We start from the raw sequence: 3,105 nt of genomic DNA, 5'->3' as shown, positions 1-3,105 counted from the left end.
GACTGCTCACCAATCACTTAACCCATCTTTCTGCTATGGTGAGTTGCATCGCAGAGAAAGTCGATACATCGCATAACAGGAAACGGACGAAACTAAGACACCGCCAAGGAAATGGGAGGGGTAGCTGCGGCTAAGCTTCTGTCATATCGGGACATGCTAGTAAGCGCTCAGTGTCTTAATGCCGGTTTCCCCGTTCGTCAGATCTACACCTCCACACTGATTTCTCCCTGTCTATTTTCATATTGTCGTTGTCTTTTTCCTCGCGTTATATAATTTTCCTTTCGTGTTAGGGATATCTCTGCCCTCGCCTTAAGCCGTTGAAATGTGTTGCTATTGCCGTGCCGATTTGTGTCTCGTCGGTAGGCCGCTCAGCTCCCAAGGGCATGAGGACGTACAAATTGCCGGTTGCTTCCCACACACCTTTGTGACTAGCTCGTTCCCATTTGCTTTTCCCTCAACGCAGCTTAATTGAGAGGATAAACTGGGGTAGAATTCCGTCATTCAACTGGGTTATCTTATATTCATCCGCACCTTACAAGATTGCTCGCCTCAGCTGCTTTACCGATTCTCTATTTGTTTCTTGGTAGCCGTTGTTCTGGGACCAGAGACCCATCACCTCACTTGGACAACTAAACAAGTGAATCGGACGTTCCTGACGAATACCACCAATTCCGCTCCCTCTGAGGTCTCCGTCTTTTCGAAGACATTTTCCATGATCCACGATAAATCCATGAAATCTCGAATTTCGATCTTTTTTACAACTTTATTGACTTTCAGAATTGCCAAATCCCGGAAACTTTGTCATTTGAATACTTTTTCTAGTGCTCATCCATAAAAGAGTCTTGAATCGCTTTGCTTGACAGCCATATTTTCCCAAAATACCCACCACAGCCAATTAGAAGCCATCCATTGCCTTTTGCCGAGGTTGCATGAATTTCATACATTCGGGTCTCACCTAGGGAGTTGAGCGGCTCAGGCAGCGCTCACCCTTCGCTAAGCCTTGATAACATCGGTTCAGGGAGGATTTACCCTTCGATCAATTTTGAAAGTAGCAGTTCAGCATTATAGATCAGAACGGAAATTCACGAGGTCAATTTATACGTGTGACAATTATCTGTTATTGGACTTCATAGACTCATCGGATAATCGGACAGCAGGGATCTCTTCCCAGATTAGTGAGGAATGACCGCAAGAGATATTCGTTTGACCGGCCCATTTGCTTCATCACTCATGAGACAATTCTCCTGTTGCATATCAACCCGTAGCTCACATGAAAAGTTCCTTGTGTGCCGCCAACCAATCCTCCAGAGTCGTAGCCGGCCGCCCGGCGAATTTCTGGACGTTCTCGGCTCCAGTCCTCAGCCTTTCCTCGGTGTACACATCCTTCGGCTTGAGCAACGATCGCCCGACCCCCTCGGGTATGTGGTAGACTTGGCTCATGTACTTCAAGGCCTCCTCGTCGCTCTCGAAGCCTTCCACCTTGGCCTCGGGCAGGCCTGTCGCGCGTGCGACGAGCCGCGCCGCGTCTCGCAGCGAGACGAACTGCGGACCCAGCAGCACAATGTGGCTCCTGCCCTCGTCGACCTCGCTCTTGATCGCCGCGGGGCCCTTGACACCCACGCTGCCGGCGACGGCGCCAATGTCATCGGTCGAGATGTAGTCCCACTTGGCGTCGGGGTTCTCGATCCTCGCGCTGCCCGACTTGAGGAGCGGAGCCCACCGGCCCAGGTTGCTGGCAAAGTAGCCCGGGCGCAGCGCGACGTAGGCGCCGGCGCCAAAGACCTCGTGCAGCGACAACTCGACCTCGGAGTGGACCTTGGTGAGGGCGTCGTCGGACTCGGCCGCGGCGTGCGGGTCGTCGCCGTAGCTGTAGAAGCTGCTGACAAAGACGACAAACTCGACGCCGCCGGCCTTGAGCGCCTCGACGGTGGAGCGCATGCCGGGCTCGCCGCCGTGGGTCAGGTAGATGAAGGCGTGCTTGGCGCCCGTCTTGTCGAGGGCGGCGCGGACCGAGGCCGCGTCGGTCAGGTCGGCCTGGACGCGCTCTAGATCGCCGGCGGCGTCCAGGCCCGGGATCGGCTTGGAGGTGTCGCGCATGGCCAGGATGACCTGGGCGCCGAGCTTGTGTGCCGTCTCGGCGGCGACGCTGCCGATCTTGCCGGTTGGGCCAAAGACGATGAATTTTGTCGCCATTTTCTTCGTACTTGGTTGGTGACTGGTTGCTGGTTGGGGGTAATTGAACAGGTGCACCTCGGTGAATGGAATGTAGAAAGATATAGATTGTGAGCTTCGATCTATGCGAATCCCGCTGCTAGTGTGTCGATATAATTACTGGCATGATGTCGTTCACCAAGTGCGCATCCCGGATTTATATATTGGTTTTTTTTCGGTCTAGGACGCTACACGCGTGTCGCAATCCTCGACCTAGACTTAGACTACTGCTAAGGGAAGCGGTTGCTCGACGGCGTTGTGACGGTATCAAGCAAAGATGGGGTATTTTCGCGCTTCCGCATCTTGTGTCGTCAGAATTATCAACATTCGGCCTTTCGGCATTACCTGGCTCGAAATTTGGGTGCAGTGGCTGACAGTAGCTGTCAATTGAGAACGTCGGCCGTCAACCATTCAACATACCCACAATCGCGTCTCGCTCGTTTGTCATTTTCCGATTAACTCCGGCTATGCAGCGTTCCACAGCTAAAGTATGCATAGATTAGAAGGATCAACTCTTGTCGGTCAGCACGCCAGCGGGGACCGGCGCAACCAAAACACGTGCAGCCACTAAATCCGATCGCAAACTCCGTCTTAGCGGGGTGAGCCTCCATCTGATATGACTTATAAAAGTTGGAAGGAATGTGACGCACACCAACGTTCACGTGCAGGCAAATTGATTGGGTAGGAGAGCCATATATTGTTGTAGGTGGTGCTATTTAGCCTAACGAACATAATAACGCTTTTATAATGTTCCTAGCGCTAACTAAACTCCTATCGTTATATAATACCAAAATTTTACTAATTATTTAATGCAATATACCCCCCAATTAAACCCCAATATCGCATTGCGGTTTAATTGTTATATAATTTTATTGTACAGCGTTCTAACGCCGT

General features: G+C 51.7%; 1 protein-coding gene across 1 annotated transcript; it reads right to left on the bottom strand.

Annotated features, from left to right (window-relative positions):
• Positions 1-1,089: 1,089 nt before the first annotated feature.
• MGG_16099 (uncharacterized protein) lies at positions 1,090-2,504 on the bottom strand. The gene has a single exon (XM_003709043.1). It carries the CDS (start codon positions 2,191-2,193, stop codon positions 1,267-1,269), a length of 927 nt encoding a protein of 308 aa, XP_003709091.1. The 5' UTR covers positions 2,194-2,504; the 3' UTR covers positions 1,090-1,266.
• Positions 2,505-3,105: the final 601 nt, after the last annotated feature.

This window comes from Pyricularia oryzae, chromosome 1 (genome assembly GCF_000002495.2).
Source record: "Pyricularia oryzae 70-15 chromosome 1, whole genome shotgun sequence".
Taxonomy (NCBI): domain Eukaryota; kingdom Fungi; phylum Ascomycota; class Sordariomycetes; order Magnaporthales; family Pyriculariaceae; genus Pyricularia; species Pyricularia oryzae.
This window is presented reverse-complemented; position numbering and strand designations above follow the sequence as displayed.

Excerpts from the sequence above, each read along its gene's own strand:
- MGG_16099 (XM_003709043.1), bottom strand. The coding sequence starts at position 2,193 with ATGGCGACAAAATTCATCGTCTTTGGCCCAACCGGCAAGATCGGCAGC.